This window comes from Stegodyphus dumicola, chromosome 6, assembly GCF_044657685.1.
Source record: "Stegodyphus dumicola isolate Sdum_Otavi_A_Nest chromosome 6, ASM4465768v1".
NCBI lineage: Eukaryota > Metazoa > Arthropoda > Arachnida > Araneae > Eresidae > Stegodyphus > Stegodyphus dumicola.
In genome coordinates, this window is record NC_140773.1 from 36887268 (window position 1) to 36908564 (window position 21297).

General features: G+C 29.8%; 1 protein-coding gene across 2 annotated transcripts in view; it reads left to right on the top strand.

The window, feature by feature from the left end:
* LOC118202094 (uncharacterized) overlaps positions 1 to 21297 on the top strand; it is a 44307-nt gene that overhangs the window by 10219 nt on the left and 12791 nt on the right. For both annotated transcript variants that reach the window (XM_085818219.1, XM_085818220.1), the window contains exons 2-4: positions 89 to 227; positions 13152 to 13262; positions 17179 to 17238. In XM_085818219.1, coding sequence (XP_085674345.1) covers positions 89 to 227; positions 13152 to 13262; positions 17179 to 17238 — 310 coding nt within the window. The remainder of the gene's footprint in view (positions 1 to 88; positions 228 to 13151; positions 13263 to 17178; positions 17239 to 21297) is intronic.

Consider the following 21297-nt stretch of genomic DNA (forward strand, 5'->3'; position numbering starts at 1 on the left):
ATATGTTAATAATTTACTTTTGTTTATCAAGCAGCATTTAGGATAATTGGAAAGCTGTTGTAATCTTCATTTTATTATTCCTTTTCAGGAGCCTGAAAATGTTCCAGAGACAGAAACTTTCCCTGCATCTCCTCCCTTATATTCTGAAATCCCTGGAACAGTTCCTCTTAGTCAAGGTGTTGAAAATGGTCCTCCCCCATCATATGATGAAGTAGTCAACCCAGAAGGTTGTTAGTTGTCCAATATCTCAAAGTTAGAAATATTATTTCATATTCATTTATACTGTGTCAATGCCATTTATAAAAAATTAATTGGTTTCTAATACAAATCATAGGTTTTTAAAATATACAGAATGGAGATTAAATAAAGTATACTTGAAACCTAATGTTCAAATCATTTTGACTTGTTTATTGAGATATAGGTTCATAATTTAATGAACTCTTTTTGTATAATTAGACCATGATTAAGGTATGTCATTATAAAAAGCAGCAGTGGTCAGGATTTGAAAATTTATTTAATGCAGATTGAGAATAACTCAGGTATTTTGTGCGCATTGTAGAAAATAAATCTCATGTTATACTTACCTTGTAACTGAAACCTCTAGTCAAATATTAAAAGATTTTAAAGGAAGCATGAAGCACATTTACGGTATCTTTTTCCAGGTAGTTGGATTTATGTTATCATTATAAATTAAAAATATTTAGGATCTTCTGTAAATGAAGGAGGCAATTTAGCATCTTTCTTATTTAATTCTTCCTTAAATAAGCAAATTGCATATCTACTTTTGTTAATAAAAGTAGCTCAAAGAAACTGATGCCTGAACACCAGTTAGGAGCAAGCAAGTTTGATTATTCAGTTTGGCTTTTCAATTGAACACCAATTTGGAGCAGGCAAGTTTAATTTCCATTTTACAGGTTTTAAATGCATCATGAAGCATATGCAATCCATAGTATTCAATCTTTACTATGGATGCAAAGAAGGAGAGAAGATACGATGAACTCTGGTCATTACACTATCCCTTTGAGAGATGCTAAATAGGAATTTTATTTGTCTGTACATTTCCCTTAAATCTGAAGCCTCCTGAATACAGATCTGAATCAGAGAAATTGACCCCAGAGCAAAATAGTTTCTAAAACATGTACAAGTTATTAACAATTAGAATTATGTGATTAAGTTTCAGAAGTTAACGTACTTCTAGAGAATGCACAACATAAGTAATAAGTAATAGCAAATTTGATGTCTAATAAAAGGGTTGATTTAGAAAAGAACTTTCTTTTAGAATTTGAAAAATTAAAATGCCTAAAATCAACTTGGTTGAAGTATCACAGTTTAGTACTGCATTTTGTGTTTTTTATATATCAGTGCTTAACATCCAGTTTATATTGCAGTCAATCAAGGCTAGTTATGATAGCCACTTATTAAACTGATCATTGCATTACAATGAAGGATACAAAAAGTTCCCAATTGATGAGAGTATGCTAAACTCATTTTTGCTGAAAGAGCCACTTATTATAATGTCTCTGTTTTGGAGCACAAAAAAGATCACTATAATGTGTATCAACTTTGCCATTTAACCCTTAAACACAGAGGTGGGGTCTATATGACCGCACCAATATTTTAGAACTGCAAAACTGCTTATAACTTATGTAGTTTTTCTTCTCCTTTTCAGATCTTTCAAGTTGACATAAAATATAACTATTCCTAAATTTTTATTAAATTCTATCCATTAGTTTTTCTTAAAATAATTTTTTAAATTGGGCCTCGATCTTTTAAACCTCACCTCTGTGTTTATGTTACTTTTTTCTGACATGAGATGGAGATGGCTTTATTACTGTTTGAGTGTCGAACTTGTACAAGAACTTAACTCTAGATGCTTGACATATGTTGGTATTATGGGAAAAAAAAAGAGAGAAATACCAGGTGAATTTTTCCAAATAAAATGAAAAGGGAAGGATCTTCTCGTTATGCATTCACAATAGAATGACTCTCATTTCATATGTGCCTCAAAAATTAAAAAGTGTTATTCTCATTTCTTCAATGCATCATTCGAAATCAGAAGACCTTGAAATGGAGAAACCAGAAATAATAAAATTATACAATGTCACTAAAGGAGGTGTAGATGCACTGGATGAAAAATGTTCTAAACATTCTACAAGCCGAAGAACAAGGTAATGGCCAATGGCCATATTCTTTAGGTTACTTGATGTAAGTGGAATTAATATAAATGTACATCAGTTGTTAAGAGATAGTGCCAAATTGGAAAAAAAAAAAAAAAAAAAAAAAAAATTGTTGATGGAGTTATCATTAGAATTCTGAACCACATGTGGAAGAGGCTTTAAAAGCCAACTGTAAACCAAGAAATAAAAATGTGCATTCAGAGAGTTCTAGGAGTTTCCAGTGGAATCTGTTCTAGCCCAGATGTAACTGATATCCCTAAAAAGCATCTTTTTTTTTTTGTCCCTTCCAAGAAGAAAAACTACCTATCTATGTTTCAGCTTCAAGAATCCGATATGTAATGAATTTGACAAGACAATTTGTGAAAATTGTGTTGAAAATGCTTGAAATAATGTGCTGCAGTTTTTTAATATTCTTTACCTATTATACTTTTGTATAATTTTATATAATCCAGATTCTGTAGATGGAAAATTTATTAAATAGTTTAGTTTGTAAGCATTTGCATGTAAGCAGTGTTTATTTTATTTATTTGATTAAGTGTTTCGTACTTTTTCGTATGTGATGTAAAAATTAATTTTTAATGCATTATAGTTTTAAAAAGAATTAATTACTTCACTATAATAAGCAAAGTGTATTAATGCTTATATAATAACAAAACTACATTATTTTAAAATTTTATATTTTTAAGATGCGTAAAATAGAGCACTGTCTGAGAGACCCCTCTTCTGTGTTTACGTAACAGAAAATGATATTTAAGGGTTAAGTCTAATTTATGTCATAGAATGATAATTTAATTTTATGAGAATTTTTATTATGTAATGTCATTTTCTGTAAATGTTCTTTGTGTTTTTGTTTTTTTTCCTTTGATGGTTTAGTAATTGTGACTGGAAACGTTATTTTTTTATTTATAAGAAATTTTTAAATATCCTACAAAATATTTTTCAGTATTTTGTATAATTGTGATTAGGATTTTTTTTTTTTTTTTTTTTCCCTTTTCAGTTTTTGAGTAGTTTTGTAGCATGTATATAAATGTATGTGTGTTTGCTTAGTTTTTAAATGTATTTTAATATGTTATAAATATTTCACACATGTTCAGAAATGTAGTTTATAGCTTGAAAAGAGAAAATAAATTATGTCTACTGAGGTGTAATTTAAGTCATTGGAAATTAATAGAGAAAATCAGTGAACTTTTAAGAATTCTTTTAGTATATTAAAAGAAAAAAATCCAGTGGACTTTGAAGAATTTTTTATAATAAGTGTATTGAAAGAAAAATGTGGACTTTTAGAGTATTATTGAAGCATATTACTTATGTTAAAACTATACTTTAAGCATTGTCATTGATGCCAATTCTGCTTTTTCATTATATCACCTTGTAGATTGCCAAAGCTCATAGATTTAAAATTTTATTCTTTTGTGTCACTATTACTGATGCAGCTTTGTACTTTCCCCTGTCAAACTATGGAGTGAATCTAAATGTTTGATGTGGCTATGCGAGGCATTAGGCAAATAAGAGCACAAAAACAGGTTTTTCTACTAAAATAATCAAATCCACATATCTGCTCACTTTGCAGTGAAATGAATGGGGCATAAATGTAATTGAAGAGTTTATTTTTTGTCTTTTGCTGCATTTGTCTGCACTTGCTATAGTATATGAAATTTTCAGTTGTAATTAATAATTTTTATTATTTGACATTACTTATTTATTTTATTTTCATTGTGTTTGGAAATATTTTGATAAATTTAAACTTATCTCCTATTCATCATTTTGTCAGTATAAAAGTTGAAGAAAATCACAAAATGAAATGAAAGTAGCCAAAAAACATAAAATTTAGAATACTGAATTTCTTACTACAGTCAAAAGTCGTTAATTCGGACACCCATAATCCGGACCTCAAAGCTTCAAACTTTCTGTGCATGCGTCGAATTGACGCATCGCGTAAGGCCTTTACGGCTGAGAATATGCTTGTGCGCGTGCACAAAATATGTTTACGAGTTCACGTTTAATGTATAACAGACGGTATAAGCTAAGCTAAAATTATTTAATTATCTATTTCAGTTAATGTTGCAGATTGCGTTGTTCCTTAATCTTCGAATTGGATCCGGCTTATTATTTTTTGCAGACTGTTAGAGCAATTTTATAAAAGTAAGCTTGAACTTTCGATTATGTCAAATAGAATTTCTGATATATATTTATTAATATGTAAATGATCTACAAAGCGAAAGTATGTTTCGAAGTTCATTAAACAAAAAGTAGAATTGCTACAAAAAATGGATAAAGGCATATCTTTGTTTATCTAAACTTTTTTTATCTTTAACACCGCGGAATGAATTGGAAGTTGATCTGTCAGCACTATCCTTATCTTCAGGGCAGATGTTTTTATTTTATTTGGCTTATAATTCCTTATTAAATGTAGTATTTCATCTCGATGTACTCCATCTTTGATATGATTTAAATCAAATTCCTCGTCATTATAATTTGCTTCTGATAGCGAAGAAAGTGACAGAGGTTATTGAAAACGAAAAAATTTCAATTGACAAATTAGTCGGTATTCTCGACACAGCAATTATAGGACTTGAACAGCGGAACTTTGTAACTGAACAAGAAATTATGTCTGTTTATAGAATTAAAGAGAAAGTATTATCACATAAAAAATGAAGCAACTTAAACAACTTACATTGAAAGAAATGTTTAATAAAGTAAACAAATAAATAATAAGCTTTCTTTTTGTAAATTTTGATACCCTTTAGATCATAATTGTTCTTTATTTCATAAATTACAGTTTCATATTTTTAATTTTATAATTTCTGCATGCCATCTTACCAGATTTAAACTGATGATCTATAATCCGGAATCGCCAAAGTCCCGACGAGTCCGGATTAACGACTTTTGACTGTAATATATTTTACATCAGGGTCTCATTATAAATAGTTCTATAACCTGTATCATGCATTATAAAAGGAGTTTAAGTCAGTTTGACATTCTCTTGAAATTGCATTGCTGCACAGCCTGAAAAACCTTCTTATATCCATAAAAAAATCTTCTCATTTATCAGATTTCAAGATTAGCAGCTATGCACTGTATTTCTCTAATTGCTAATTGTGTTTTTCTAATTACAAACAGGAGAATCGGTGAATTTTAAAGAAAATTTCCTGTCAAGAGGCCCACTAATGCCAGGCATTAAAAATTTCTGAATACTGGTAGTTCGATCTGAATTCAAATTCCAGCATGTAGGCTTGCCGCATATGAGCCAGTTGACCTTAAGTTCCCAGTTCAATTAAGTTAAAAAAAAGAGATGTGGCCACTGTGGTAGATTGCGCTCATATGCTCTGCCTTAATGCAGCTAACAGGGTTTGTACGGTCCTTAAGAGTCCTTAAGTTTTTTGGAATCGATTTTTGGTCCTTAAAAGTCCTTAATTTCGGCCAAAACCGGCAGAAGGTCCTTAATTTTAATCATCGGAAATAGCTGTCTGTTTTTTATGACTGCCATTTTGAGTGTGAATTAGCATTTTGGAGGAATATTTTTGGTGATTCAACTGACAGATATGGTTATCTTTTGAATGGGTTATAATTCGTTCCTATTTCTAATATAAATCGTGGGATTTTTGAGTTTTATAGTTAAAGAAGTGCAGCATAAGTATTTTGAAATGATTTCATTTTTTCTAAGGAAGAGCTCTTAAACAACTTTTGGCTTTTCGGGATGTGAATTCTTTTATTAAACGGCTCTGAATTCGGCAACGTATCAGCATTTTGGCGATTTTAAGATCAGTTTCTGTAGAAAATTTTTAATTTCGAGATCTGGGAATTTTTCGAAATTTTTTTAAAACATTGTAACATGGATAATTTTCATTAAAATAGTGGTAAAATATTGGAATTATGTTTAAAAAATAACATTAAAATATAAAGTTTTTAGTTTTCACTGTCATATTATAAAGTTCTATTTTGGCCACTTGTTATACAATATTTTGAATCTGCAAAATAAGCAAGGTATACGAAACAATTAATGAAACAGTTTTAGCAAAAGCAAAATAGCTATGTAAATAATTTCAAATGTCTTTTTAAATTTTTTCATGGTAAGAGTTTTCCCATTGTCTTAGAGTATTCAGAATTCTCAGAATATTCAGTTTTCTCTATAAAATTAATTTTACACCTTTTCCCTCTGATATTTTTTCTCAAAATATTTCTGGCTTTTTACTGTTACATAATTTTTCTTTAGGATTTTCTTTAGGATTTGTTTTAGGAATTTAACATTGCAGCTTAGAAAGTTTAGAAGGATTTGAAGGCAAAATTTATAGACCCAGGATTCTAGAAAATTGCAGAAAAATGTCTCCATGCTGTTAACACGTAACGAATGTATTTTGCAGAAAGTTTACGATGTATTTCTTACTTTTCGTAGAAAGTTTGGAAGAACAAAGAAAACATAATATTTGAATGTTTTACTTCTGATACTAGAATCTTTTTCTTAACACGTTTATCTCCCCTTTATTTTCTCTAATTTTCACTAGACACAGACATGGAAAATATCAAAAATGCTTTTATTCTTATCAGAAGGACAGGCATTATAGAAAGAAATTTTTTTCATACTAAAGAAATTGAAAACTGACAATTTAAATAATTCATATTATATGTCTGAATGCATCATACACAGGGCTGGCGCTAGGCATTTTCCCACTTGATGCAATCTCTGCGGATCCTGAATTCTGCTTCCAATGCATGCTCTAAATTCTAAAAGTTTTGATATTTCTAGATTTTGTTGCTTGGTGTGTCACTAAATTCTAAAAATTCTGCCAGACCGTCTCTGTAACCAGCCCTTACCATATGTATTTCATATTGCTTCTGAATGTTCATATTACTAAAGATATAAAATTAGCAGCTTTTTCTCTGCTTTCTAAATTTAGTGTTTTTAGAATAACAGAAATCTTTAATTTAAATTCTAAAATGAAAAGGAAACGTGCTGAAGAAAGATTCTTCAAAGATATGTATTGCTATTAGTATGTACAGTTATTATTATGTAAATTACCCAGTTGTTTATAATTTCAGCCTTTACTATAATTTCCCATTTCTATTTTCTCACCAGAATGCAATTCGCTTTGATAGTTTTTAAACTGAGGTGTTATGGAGTGTAAGACAGAGTGTGGTTCTGTTCTCCACATACTTGCTGCATTAGTTCCTGTCCAAAATGAGACATAAAAAAATCAACATAAAGGCTAACTATTAATTTAGAAGTAAAACAACAATCTTAATAAATCTAACTGTTAGTAAAACGTAAATAAAATGTCACTTATCTTCTTTCTAATATATCCAACTATTATAAGTATAAAATATTTAATGCTGCTTGATAAATTTCATAAAGTTTTATTTTATTCTATAACTTATTAATAATTATGTTAATTAAGTTATGTTTAATAGTAATACATCCTACTTTTATGTTTAGGACGGTATTACAAAAGTGAAGTTCAGGCACAGATAGTATTTTTAATTGAATTTGTTCAGTTCTCATTTGCTCATAGGTCCTTAATTTTTTCATTAATGGTCCTTAAAAGTCCTTAAAAGTACTTAATTTCTATGTGCAGAAAAGCATACGAACCCTGAGCTAATGTAATCTAATCCTTCTAATTCCTAATAATGTAATCCGCCACTTGCTTATTCTTGTCCAGGCTTTCTTATCTTATCTAATCATTATTTCCTATCTGGTTCATTTGCCGCCACTTGCTTATTCTTGTCCAGGCTTTCTTATCTTATCTAATCATTATTTCTTATCTGGTTCATTTGCGGTTTTGCAGCTAAAGATGGTGGTTCGGTAAAACCATCGAAACTAGTCCTGTGAAAATTTGGTAAATATAACGCTGATTTTTGTTGTTTGACTTCTGAATTAGTATTTATTCGGCGTGTTATTGTGTCTTAATTATAGAAGCCCCAAACAGGCTTATTTTTTGCTTTCTTTTTTGCACGTGGTGTGGCCGTCATTTTGTGATTGCATGAGTTTCGGTAAGTACTTTTTTGCAATTTTCAAGTTATGTTTATATTTTGTATATTTGGATATTGTGCTTTGCTTGTCTGATTTCATGCATTTGGCTTACAAACGTTTTGTTTTCTATTAATTTCAGTGAGGGATTTTTCTGCTGTTTTGTGTGTGCTTTATTATTGTTTAGTTAATTTAGTTTGATTTTCTGTATTGTTTATCATGCCTTCATCCGTTAATCGTTTCACTAAATTACGCCTGAAACGGCAAAAATTCCTGAATCATTTTGACTTTTTACTTAAATGTAAATGTAAAAAATTGATCCCAAATTTTATTCAAATCAAATTTAATCAAAAACCTTCGAGTCGCGTTTCAAGAATTCTGTTAAATTGCAAGCTTGCCTTACTTCGGTCCGTCATAAGGGATACACGTCAACAATTGTCCAAAATTGAACGTGAACTCTATAAGCTTCATCTGGAACTCGCTAAATCATATCCAAAATTCACTGCCCTTGAACAAAAGTCTTGGTCTAGAATGGAGAATGCAGTTAACCGTCATAAAAACACCCTTGCAGTTAAATTCGAAAAACTTCTTTTACAATCTTCCAGTTCAAGTAGTTCAAAAAATCTTCCCATTGTAAACATCAAGCCAATAGTTAATATTTCTAATGTTAGTCTTTCAGAAGAACAAGAAAGAATTCTAAAATATAATTTTAACTTCTCACAAACCTGTAAACCCTCGATTCCAAAGATTTTGGCTCCTATCGAAAAAGCTTTCAAAGTTCAGTAAAGTTTCAGATTCACAGAAAGAAATGATTAGGCATCTTATCGCTCATAATGTAAAATTCAATAATAAACCTTTGAAACCAAATCTAACTGCGAGAGAAAGAGCTACATTGCGTGAAATTTATTCTAACCCGGATATTATTATTTCAAAGGCCGACAAAGGTGGCCAGATAGTCGTCATGGATAGGAACACTTACATCGATGGTGTCACTAAACTCTTAAACGAAGGACCATATAATCCGATCCCAAAAGATCCTTCACCTTCGGACTTGTCAAAAATAAAAACTGCGATCAAATCTTCGCAAATCATTTCAGGCAACTTAAAACATTCACTTATCTCATCTGTTGCGAATTGTGCCAGATTATATGCTCTTCCCAATATTCATAAAAGTGGTATTCCTTTCCGCTCTATTGTATCAAATTTAGGTACTGCCTCTTGTCCATTAGCTAAATATTTAGTTTCTAGATTTTCCACTCTATTAGACAATAACATTTACACCATAAAAAATTCAATAGAGTTTGTAAAAAAAGTTAAAAACATTTCTCCTAGTAATTTACTCATGGTTTCTTATGATGTAAAATCATTATTCACCAATGTCCCAGTGGAGGGTGCATTAAGATGTCTAGAAACCAGACTTCGCGAATTTCATTTCTCTTGCATCGAAATTGATGAGCTAATTTCTCTCACTCAACTCTGTTTGAAACAAACACATTTTGTTTTCCAAAATAAATATTACAAGCAAACTGAGGGATTAGCCATGGGAAGCCCCCTCAATCCCATCCTGGCTGATATCTACATGCATTATTATGAATCAAAATTGTTTGAAACTTTAAACTTCCCGGCATGGTTCCGCTACGCAGACGATACTTTTACCCTGTTTGAAGGTAATAAAGATGATTTAAATAGAGTTCTTTCAACAATGAATTCTATTGATCCTGCTATTCAGTTCACTTTTGAACTTGAGACTTGCAATTCTCTTCCGTTTCTCGACATTCTGGTCACACGTAACACATCCAACTTCAGTACTACGGTTTACCGTAAACCTTCGTCGGTTTGCCTTCCACCACACTTTAAATCATGTCATCCGACTAAACAAAAGTTAGCTTCATTTTATTCCTATGTTTTCCATGGTCTTCAAGTTTGCTCCTCCAAACTAGCCCTTGATGAAGAACTAAATTATTTAAAAGCAATATTGACAGGGGCTTTCCACCCAACATTATTAATCAAGCAGTTAAAAAATTCTCATCTCAACACACTAAAAGGCACACTCTTGTTTTAGGAGATTATAAAAATTCTGTTGTCATTCCCTTCTTTCCATCAATTAGCTATAAAGTTGCACATATTTTGCAGAAATTTAACTTCCGGGTTGTTTATTCTCCCATCAATAAAATTCCGAGTTCCATACTCAAGGACCCCATTCCGGATATGAATTCCTGGGGTATTTATAGGATTCCTTGCCAGTGTGGTTTAATTTACATTGGCCAAACTAAGAGAGCCTTAAAATTTCGCGTCAAGGAACATGAGGCATATGTTAGAAAAAATGAAACACAGAAGTCTTTTTGGTCCGAAAACCACACTTTCAGTTTTTCTGCTGTCAAAATTATTCAAAAAAACATCTTCCATTGGAGAACTGGATTTTCTAGAGGCATTTCACATTCATAAAAATCTTTCTGTTCTAGTTAACGATCCTAATTCCAATCCAAATTTGCCTTCGGCCTTTAAAGAAATTATGTTTTAGTTCTGGTTTCACCAACAGATGGCTCCACTTGCTTATTCTTGTCCAGGCTTTCTTATCTTATCTAATCATTATTTCCTATCTGGTTCATTTGCGGTTTTGCAGCTGAAGATGGTGGTTCGGTAAAACCATCGAAACTAGTCCTGTGAAAATTTGGTAAATATAACGCTGATTTTTGTTGTTTGACTTCTGAATTAGTTATTATATGTTGTTCTCAAAAACATATTGTTGTGCACATGGGAAAAACAATGGCACAAATTTCAAAGAGTGTATGTGTCTGGATAGAAAAAGGAGGATATAAAACAGATGGTACTGGGTACGTTACTGAAATAGATGTAAAGATACCCAAACAAATGTTTCTTCCCAAATTTGGTTGCAGGTTCAAACACATAGATTTTTGTTGGGGGAGTGGATGATGAGAAAGTACTAAATTTTGTAATCTTTTCCTGAAATTTCTGCAGTCCTTCTGGTTCTATGGCTATTTTTTTCCTTTCAGTGTCATTGATTTCTTTACAATAAATGGTCATTCTGTTACAAGTTACCATGTGCTTCTCTAATTTTTCATCAGTATGTTATTTTTTTATCGTTTTTCTTATCACTATGGAGGTGAAGATGAAATGCTCAAAGATGTAAAAGATTTATCCCGAATGGTACTTTCCGTTTTTGCCGGCACAGGCAATAAAGCCACCAATAGTGGTACAACTGATGCCAAACGGAATATCCTCTCTGGTAACCTTTTATGCCTCATTTTCAAAACAAATTGCAGCCATTTCTAATCTGATTGATTGTTTCTTTCAATACTGGCACAAAATCACACAGAATTTTTGCCAGATAGCTCAATTTTATGCCCTAAGGCCATACGCGGCGGCAAAACGGAAAAGTACTGTTTTTATCTAAGCATGAATAATAACATAAAACAAATATCCTAAATGTGTCATTTTTAGATTTTATGCGATAATAAATGAGTTTCTTGATAAGGTCATCCATAAAAGTAAAAATTATTTGCACATTGAATGATCATTCTGATATCTGAAGCAAATAAAAATTTGTATGTTAAAAACGAAAATAGAATAATAGTACTTTTCTAATAGGTTCTTAAATATACTTAAAATTACTTAGAATTTTTACCAAATAGCTTAAATTTATGTCCTAAAGCAATTCGCGGTGATTAAGTCAATTAGGATGCAATCACATCACTTACCCAAAGGTGAAAATATAGAAAAGGATTAAATTCATCAATTCTAATGAGAACGAACGAAGTAAAGCAATGCAGTTTTATATGATTTCTGAGTAAGCTATTCATACAAATTGAAATAATTCTTGCATTTTAAACTTGTATTCTAAATTGTAGTGTAGAGAATTAGATTTTTGTAGTGTAGTTCACGTGAGATGAGATCACTTGGGGTCACGTGATATGAACCGGCAAATCAGGATGTTGAACCATGAAAGCATAGTAAATTTAAATTAATGTCGTTTACAAATTTATTGTCTTTTTTATTGACTATAAATTTATTTTTTATTGACTATTTATAAAATTTTAAATGATATTAAAATGTTTATGCCTTCAAGGTAAAAAAATTCTTAGAACTAACATTTCTTAACATTTTTTATGTGTATACTGTATCATGTCACCAATAAAGTCTGCTTGGCGAGATTTGCGCCGGCGAAACGGAAAAGTACCTTCTGAATATTATATTAAAAAAACTTTTATTACTCTTTTGATAATAAACATAATTTTATTAGTTTGAAATTGTCTTACTTTATTATATCATTTTGTATGTACACTGTTTATTATATATGACTTATTTGCTAGATGTGCTTTACCCATGTGGTTCATCTTTCTTGTTATGATAATATTGGGACTTTTACCAATTTATTTATGTTTTACCATATTATTATTAGTTTCTTTTACCATTTTATTATTTAAAAGATTTCTAGCAGAAAAATCATTTTCATATAAAATGCAGTCAACATTAAAATAGTTCAACCACTTGGGGATTGCCATCTGTTATAAAGCATTTTCATGAAATTTTTGTTAAAATTGTTAATGATTTTCTGCATCATTTTTACTAAGTACATAACGAAATGTAATGCACTTAATCTATTCTTTTACCACATCAATTTTCATTGCATTGAATTTATAAATATTTTGAATAAAATGTCAAAACGTTGCTTTCAAAAATATTTGTTTAGAAGAATGTAGATACAGCATTGTATTTTAACCATTTGAAGGATACTTATGCTGTTGTGGAAATTTTTCAAAAGCACTGATATGGATAACTCAGCCAGATGTTGAATATAAAATTAAATTTTAGAATTTTATTACTTTAAACATGCAGTTAATTGATATAGAGCTTTAAATTCCTGAATATTATTTATTTTTTAAGTAAAAAAATTACTAATATTTTTTTGCAGTTTATTATTGTATGTAGAGTTTTTTGCGAATAATGTTATAAATAATGAACAAGATATAGTATTATTTTTCCTCAAACAGCATCACCACCATCTTATCAGTCATTATTTGGACAAGTGCGTGAAGCAAGGAAAAATTCTAGTAGTTTTGTGGAGTTTTTGAGAAAAGTTATTATATTACTTCTTGGAACAAGTAAGTTAATGACATAAAATTTTTAATAACTTTCCTTCTTTTTAATTTTAAATGCTTTTGGTTTGTGAAGTGGAATAATATGAAGTCATATTTTAAAAATTCAATAAATTATTTATGCAGAAAAGATGATGTAGTGTTTTAATCGTACAGTGTTAATTTTACATGCGATAGGTATAAAAATGCAGTGTTATATAACCCATGATAAAATTTAAAATTTATCATTATAATATAATAGCTCAGTATTTCTCAAACTGTCATCCGCAGATCGCTGAAGGCCCTCATACCCTGCCCATTTAGTCCTTGTAGATTTCCAAAAAAAGATAAAAAATAAAATTTAACTGCATATTCTGTATTACACACACATAACAATTATCTATCACATTTTCAAGACTGACATTTTATGAAATTTTATTAAATGCCTTTAAGCTTCCATTATTGCAAGGTCTTCATAATGCGAGTGAGAAACCCATTCACAGGTGATGGCATATTACTTCCAGTTACAAAAGATGTAATTGAAGCAATGTTTAGTGAAAAATCATCTAAGGATATAAATTTAATGTCACTCTTAAACAATACAGTTGCAAGCTGAATCAGTGATATGATTAATAAAGTAGAATCTGGACTTATCAATTGAATGAAAAGAAATATTTACTATCGCTTTAAATAGATGAGACAAAAGAAGTTTTGAATGATGCATATTTGACTTATTATGTCAAGTATGAGATCAACAGTAATATTCATGAAGATGTACTATTTTTGAAGACTGCCAACTCATACAGCTGGAGAACAAATTAAGTCCTATATGAATATAAAGTCTTATATGAATGCATGCAAGAGCTTAAAATTGATAGTAAAAAATATGTAAGTTTTTATTAGGATGAGGCTTATGTCCTCACTGCTAGGCATTGGAACATAATTGAAGTTAGAGCTGTGGCATCTGATGTTACCTGAGCCTTTTATTTTATTCACTGGGCAGCCTTGTGGCGTAAGGTATGTCATCTAAATTCAGAACCATGTTAAAAAACAATATTAAGATAATCAGTTTTATCAATTCTATATTAAGATATAGAATTGATATTAAGATAATCAATATCATTCAATATTAAGATAATCAGTTTTATCAATGCAAAGCCATTCTGAACAGGAGAATATTTTCGTTACCTTATGGCAACATACTTAGCAAACACAAGCAGCATCTCCTTCATTCTGAAGTTTGCTGGCCTTTACAGAATAAAGTACTCACAAGGCTGTTTGAATAAGACCGGAAGTTCTGTTTTTAGTAAACAAAATTAACAAAGATTTTACATCTTTTTCTACTGATGACACATGACTTAGTATATCAGTGTGATTTTTGTGATTTTTCCTTAATTTATGATAACCAGTGTATTTAACTAAATAAAGAATGATTTGCTCTTTTAAACTTTTACCAAAATGATTGATGCAAGTTTAGTGACATCGCCACCAAATTTATGATCAGTAGGGTATTTCATAATCAGATAAGATGTTTCGCTTTCATATGTAAATTATATTGGCTTTTATGTCTGAAATGCAGTTTTTTCCCTGAACTTTTTCATAATTTTAAATGAACATGTTTAATATTTATGTTGATAACAATTAAGATGGTAGTTTTTTAAAATAGTTTTAGGCATGCAATTTCTTCTATTAATTTGGCTTTTCTACCATAAACAGCATTTTTTTTATATGCTCAACTATCCAAAATTTTCCCATACCTGGCATTTGGCATTTCTTGAGCTTTCAGGATAGTTGAGCTTTTACTTGTATACTTACCTTTTTATGAGCTTGTAAAATGTGTAGGAACAAAATTGATCCAACAAAAGTATTTAGCTTAAGGAATACATCCATGATGCATATACATATGTGTGTGTAGGTGTATTTATATCTATATCTATATATATCTATATATGTTACGTCGATCAGTTTTTTATATGTGTTAACTTTTCACTTATCACATCGATAGGTTTTTACTGTAACGATTGATTTTAACAGTTTTTTATATTCTGCATTTTATTTCGCACGTAGGCTCATTTTTCACCCTTCAATGTCATTATTTTTAAAAAATACTGCGTTGAACTATTTCTTGGAGCCACAGCTCCTGGTAACTTTTTGGCAAACTCTCTACAATTTTTCTTCCTATTATTTCATAATTTTTGCAGCATATTGCACAAACATTTTTTAAGACCAAATAGGTCTTACAGCACAATACTTATTAGCTTTTCAATTATATATATATATATATATATGAATGATAGAAATTTTGTATGACTGACATTGATTAAAGTTGCTGAATAGAGATGTACAGTAGACAGTGCTTAACCACTTGCGCTAAAATGCACGTCGAGATGCTTTTGTCTCAAACCACGAGCGACGTGAACACCATGTCGATAGGCATGTATCACAAAAATGAAAATAACGTGGTGCACACGTCGCCTAACAACGAGATTGTTTATTTCTCAAGTTACAGCTCTGGATTGCACTCGCAGACGCGGAGCAGCGTAAATGAGACACTTTACCGCTTGTTATATTGTAGCTCACGACACCGCAACCGTGAAGTTTAGTCGAACGCAAGTGGTTAATGTGACTACAGTAAATGTTAACAGTCAGATATTGTTATCAATTTCCAAAGTCCGGTCCTTTTTATACAAAACATGAAAAATATATTGCTAAGTGTGGTCAACAATTCAGTTAATATGATCTATATATTATAGAATAAATGTCTTAAACTGAAGTAAAGTCATCAAATAAGTTTGAAATGTATTACAAAAATTGCCAAGTTTCAAAGAAATATCACCAAATAAGGTCTCAGAAATTATCTACATTGCCTAATTTTGTTTATTGCCTAATTTAGTTGGTTGTTTATTGCCTAATTTTGCATTTTACATTATCAAGTTCTGTTCCAGTGAGGGATGCCTCCCTCACCCCAAGTATTAAGATTAGGGCTACAGCATCAGTCAAAATTCCAGAAATGTTATGAGCTGTTCATAAATGAATGTTTGCCTGAAAGATATCATGAACAGGTCATGTAAAAAAATATTGGTATTTTCTAATAAAAATGCTGTGAAAAGTGCCTATTTATATGTTTAGTTATATTTATGTTAAACTAGTTACAGCCATTTGCTGTTTCAAAGGTTATTTTTTTTCATTGTTTAATCTTATCATTCTATCAATATTATCAAAACAGCGATGGACATATGTGATCATATCAAGTGGCACTACTGCTGTAATCATTGTCAGTTGATGCAGTTGTTGGTTTTTGCTTTAACGTTTTTACAGTAAACATATGCAGCTAAATTAACACAAGATGCATGCCTGTTCCTCAGTAATTATCTGTCTACTTTTCATGTGTTCATAGCAATATAATTAGAATAAGAAAAGGTGTGGGCATCTTTGTTTCACAGCAAAGAGTATGTAGGTATTGATACTAGACTCAAAATAGGTATGGTTCAAATTTATGTGTGTTGGCTGATTAAAAGTTTTAATTAATATTTATCATTATCATTGAATATTCAACTTCAGCTTTACTTTTGCTATTATGTATGTGCATCCTGTAAGAATTACGTGACAGGGATTAATTGAAGTGATGCATTAGAGAAATATTTATTATAAGCACAGTGTTATTTTTGGATAGAAAGGCAAAACATTCAAATTAAAAAAAAAAAAAAAAAAACTTTAGGAGCTATTGCAAATTAAAGGCAGAATTTTATCTTGTTAGTTATAATCGTATAGGTATATGTATATATAGCTGAAAATTTTAAAGAATGTTATAATTTAATTTGCTGTTTCTGGTTTCTTTTTAGTTTTCATGTAATGCCATGTTGTAATCAATGTTGTTTGTGTATGTAATATAAATTTCGGTTTACTGTATTAATGCATCTTGGTATTTTTCCATCTCTTTCAGTTGGTTGCAGTATAATATTAGGTGTTACAATTGTTGTACCATTCTCAATGATCATTGTTGGTATGACTTTTTATTTTATTTTTTTGCTTTTTATTTTTGATTTTGTGGAGATTTTTCCTGATGACATGAAAGATGTGTGTTAACGTTTACAATTAACGGAATATACTTTTTTAGCATTGGATTGAAATGAAAAGGCTTAATGATTCTGGAGAGGAAAAGGACATTCTGCCTTCTACAGGAGTAAATTATTAATCAAAAACAGCATAATTTGCTTTTGAAGAAGGAAAGACAGCATAATAATTTAATTATTTCCTCAAATGCATTGAGCTTTTTCATATGAAATTAGTAGCACATAAAAGCCTGTATTTTGCCAGTTATTTGTATTTTCATTATAATGCTCTTATTATACATTTTTAAGATCATGATATAATACAGTCATTCAGTTAAGTATAGCAGGCCAACTGATATGTGAAATCACAAAAAATTTTTCAAGAGGTCTCAGGTTGTGCATCCCTATTTTAATGGTATTGTTTTAAACAAACAGAATAAGTTATGCTTGTTATCTGCTTCTCCTAAAATTTCCTTAGATTGTGATTTCAACAGTCCTGTTTTTGATGAATATTTTTAAAAATTAAAGAATTTTTTATTAGTGACCAATAGTTAATTTTTAATAGTGTAAACATTCCTTAAAATGGATGTTATTATTGTAAGTGTAAAATATAAATGCTTAAAAAATTATGCTATTAGTTTAACCACTTAAATTGTTTAGAGTTGATTTTATATTCAAACTTTTTTTGATAAACTTGTTATATGTTAAATATTGGACTGTTTATTAATAATCCATACTATATTATTTTATGTTAAATATTAGATTGTGTGAAATAATAATACATACTGCATACTTCTATTTTCAGGGTTCGTACGGTCCTTAAGAGTCCTTAATTTCGCCCAAAATCGCAAAAGGTCCTTAATTTTAATCTTCTGAAATTTCTGTCTGTTTTTATAACTGCCATTTTGAGTGTGAATAGGCATTTTGGAGGAATATTTTTGGTGATTCACTGACAAATATGGTTATCTTTTGAATGGGTTCATGGGTTATAACTTGTTCCTATTTCTAGTATAAATAGTGTGATATTCGAGTTTCTGGGCAAGAAATAAAAGATAAGCATTTCGACATTATTTAATTTTTTCTAATGAAGAGCTCTTAAATACCTTTTCCCTTTTGTGGATGTAAATTCATTTATTAAGCGGTTCTAAATTTGGCGACTTGTCAGCATTTTGGGCAATTTTTAAGAAAACTTTCCATAGAAAATTTTTAATTACGGGATTTCTGAATTTTTCGATGATTTTTTTAGAATATTAAAGCTCTTAAAGAACTTTTCACTTTTAGGAATGCAAATTCTTTTATTAAACAGTTCTAAATTTGGCAGCTTATGAATATTTTGGTGATTTTAAAATCAATTTCTATAGAAAATATTTAATTCCGAGATTTGTGAATTTTTCAATGATTTTGTAGAACATTATAAATATTAATAAATTTCATGAAAGTAATGATAAAATAGTGAAACATAAGCTTTTCAAAATTATTTCATTTTTTCTAATGAAGAGCTCTTGAACAGCTTTTCGCTTTTGGGGATGAGAATTCTTTTATTAAACAATCCTAAATTTGGCGATTTGAAGATCAGTTTTTATAGAAAATTTTAAATTTGTAGATCTTGGAATTTTTAATGATTTTTTTAAACATTATAACATTGATAGATTTCATTAACCCAAATTTGGAATTTGTTTTATTATCTATTTCATATTTTGTAAAACTTTAGTGAATTTTTGATTAACAAACTCAACGATTTCAAAGTGAGCAATGGCAACACTGTACGAAAAAAAAAAAAAAAAAAAGCATTTTTATTTCCAGCAAGCGAGACTGTGTATCAGAAATTCTAAAGATATACTCTTTTTAAATATTTTGTGATATTGCTGTTGAACTGAATTTTATAATTAAATGCAAAGAACAGATAATAAATAATGGTAACACACAGAAACGTTAAAAAAAAAATGCCCTTTTGGGGTGTAATATAAAATCTGAAAGCTTTCAGATGATTATTATTTATGACTTTCTTTCAACATTTTTAGTTTGAATTTGACTGTTCCTGTTTAATTACATCACCATAAGCACTAGTGTATTTTGCTAGCATAAGAACAAGCATTTATGTTCTAAGTTCTTTTCAATAAGATACTTATTTAAACCTTTATCTAACTTTTTAGTTACTTTCTGACATAATGATAATTTATAATGATAATTTTCTTCACATCTGTCGGGGGGGGGGCTTTGGACTATTTAACTTTTGCCAGATCAAGACAAACCTCATTAGATATATTATTGAGATGTTGACAAGAGATAAAAGCATGCCGGCACTAGTGGGAACATTGGTTTGCATATAAAATAAATTTCTAATTATTAGAAAAGATGCTTAAAGAGAAGAAAATTAATATAAGTTAACCAAAATGTCTGGAAAGGCTTTAAATAAAAAGTATGCATAAATATTTTGTTGAGTGTTGTTACTACAAAATATAAATGTTTTGTAGCTTTTAATGTGTGATTATCCTATTATCGTTTAAGAATCAATGTTATAAATTGCATGCATTTCAAACTGTGAAATGGTATTAGATTGGGATTTTAATATTGCTTTTTTTAACATATATTTTTTTAAAAAAATTTAATAGTGGCCATGTAAAACTTTAATGACTAAGGGTATTTAACTACTTAATTATTTGTAACTAACTGTTTCAGAATTGGTAGGGGTAATTTTTCACATTGTAAAAATTGTGTAAATTTTTCTTTAGGATTTTGAATATTGTACTCTAAACTTCTTGGAAAGTTTAGAGTGATTTGAAGGCAAGATTTGTAGACCCATGATCCTAGAAAGTTCCAGAAAATTGTGACAAAATGAAAAATGTGTTCATGGTACTAACACCTAATGGATGTATTTTACAGAAAATTTGTGATGAATTTCTTACTTTTTGGAGATTTTTTGGAAGAGCAATGAAAAAATATCAGGATGTTTTACTTCTGATACTAGAAGTCATTTTTTGATTGAACATGTTTACTTTCTCTCCTTTTCACTAGACACAAGCGTTAAAAATATCAAAAATATTTCTTATCATATGGACAGGCATATGTAGAAAGGAATTTTTGTAGTAATAAAGAAATTAAAAACTGACAATTTAAAAAATTCATCTTGTATGTCTTATTGCATCATACATAGGGCTGCACTAGACATTTTCCTACCTGATGCTATCTCTGTGGATCCTAAGTTCTGCTGTCTAGTGCCTTCCTAAATTCTGCTCCCTGTGCCTGTCCTAAATTCTAAACGTTTTGCCATTTCTAGATTTTGTTGCTCGATGTGTCACTAAATTTTAAAAATTCTGCCCTACCGGCTGTGTAACCAGCCCATACCATATATAATTTCATATTTTTTCTGAATGTTCATATTACTAAAAAAATAAAATTGGCAGGTTTTTCTGTACATTCTAAATGTATTTTAGTTTTTTAGAATAACAAAAATCTTTAATTAAATTCAAAAATTCTAAAATGAGGAGGAAACATATTGAAGAAAGAAGCATACATAAAGAGAGAGAAAGTTATTCTTTGAATATATGTACAGTTATTACTATGTAAATTAACTAGTTGTTTATAATTTCAACTTTTATTATAACTTCAGCTTTCCTTTTCCCCACCAGAATGCAAATCATTTAGATAGTTTTTTAATTGAGGTTTCTTTTTTAATTATAAGACAGTGTTTCTGACTTCCACTTGCACACTGCATTAGTTTCTGTCAGCTGTGATAATTTGTAATTATTCTTCTTTGCGTTATCGCTACTGACATTTTAATTTGTTACGACGACAGTTACTGAGGCAACTTGGATTAAAATTAAATTGTATAGTCTTTGACTAGTAGTTGACATTTTTAGTTTGAATTTGACTGTTCCTGTTTAATTACATCACCACGAGCACTAATGTATTTTGCTAGCATAAGAACAAGCATTTATGTTCTAAGTTCTTTTTAAATAACAGACTTATTTAAACCTTTATCTGACTTTATAGTTACTTTCTGACATAAT